The sequence below is a fragment of the Myotis brandtii genome, unplaced genomic scaffold (assembly GCF_000412655.1).
Source record: "Myotis brandtii unplaced genomic scaffold, ASM41265v1 scaffold384, whole genome shotgun sequence".
Lineage (NCBI taxonomy): Eukaryota > Metazoa > Chordata > Mammalia > Chiroptera > Vespertilionidae > Myotis > Myotis brandtii.
In genome coordinates this window covers 4,760,938-4,762,154 of record NW_005364745.1, presented here as the reverse complement: position 1 = coordinate 4,762,154, position 1,217 = coordinate 4,760,938, and the positions used below count along the sequence as shown (strand labels likewise).

Genomic DNA, 1,217 nt, shown 5'->3' with positions numbered 1-1,217 from the left:
CCCACATACAGCCCCCACCACACAGCCCGCCCAGCCACAGCTGTGGAAAGACCACAGAAACTGGAATGTGTTTTCCCTGAAAAGCAAAACAGGTTACCAGGCCTTCCCTCTCCTACTTATCCCAGAGCCCTACACGGAGCTACTGTAGGTGGAGGAAACTGCGATTACAAAGCCACGGATGCAATGTGAGTCCATTTAAGAAAACAAAACTCTGCTGGATATCTGTGTGCCTGGCCCGTTCTTGGAAGTGTCACGAGAGAGAACAGAAAGGACGCTGGGAGCTGAGTCCCAGAGTGGCCAGCCCAGCCCTTCGCCCCAGGCAGGGCGCGGTACCCACCTGCGCAGGGTAGAAAACAAGTGCAGGGGGGACTTCACCTTCCTCTCTGACAGCTTCTTGCCGTGCAGGCAGCTGGGCTTGTCTTTGCTCTGCTTCCACTGCTGGGTGACAAAGGTCTGCATGATCCTGTCAACCAAAGGGAGTCCGTTACCACGTGCCAAAGCCACTGACAATGAGATCTGGGTGTTAATTACGTAGAGAATGCGTTTACCAAAGGGAAACAGACACGCAGTAGTGACGGGGAGATGCTATGTTAGAAGCACACAGGATGTTTTTGTATGTAGAAAGCATCCTACAGAAATTTTTATGATTTTATGAATTATTATTAATAAATTACTGTGATATAATTAAAAAATATAAATGAAGAACTGATAAAAGGAGGAGGATACATAGAGATTTATAAAGACTACTAGAGGCACGGTGCACAAATTAGTGCACGGGTGGGGTCCCTCAGCCTGGCCAGCGATCGGGGCCAATAGGGGCCGTGGGAGGTTGGCCAGCTGGGGGGAGGGGCCCTGGGAGGTTAGCCGGCCATGGAAGGTTGGCTGCGGGAGTGCACTGACCACCAGGGGACAGCTCCGGCGTTGAGCGTCTGCCCCCAGGTGGTCAGTGCACGTCATAGCGATCGGTCATTCGAGTCATTCCAAATGACCGGTCGACCTGTCGTTCTGGTTGTTCTGGTCGTTCTGGTCATTTGGAATGACTCGAATGACCGGTCGCTATGACGTGCACTGACCACCAGGGAGCAGACGCTCAACACAGGAGCTACCCCCTGGTAGTCAGTGCGCTCCCACAGGGGGGAGCACCGCTCAGCCAGAAGCTGGGCTCACAGCTGGCGAGCGCAGGTGTGGCGGGGGCCTCTCTGGACTCCAAGCGGCAG

The 1,217-nt window shown here is 54.0% G+C and overlaps 1 protein-coding gene across 1 annotated transcript in view; it reads right to left on the bottom strand.

Moving 5' to 3' along the window:
* PARP8 (poly (ADP-ribose) polymerase family, member 8) overlaps positions 1–1,217 on the bottom strand; it is a gene marked incomplete at its 5' end in the record, with an annotated part of 136,802 nt that overhangs the window by 39,074 nt on the left and 96,511 nt on the right. Inside the window, one exon of the mRNA XM_005872624.2 lies at positions 338–463. Coding sequence (XP_005872686.2) covers positions 338–463 — 126 coding nt within the window. The remainder of the gene's footprint in view (positions 1–337; positions 464–1,217) is intronic.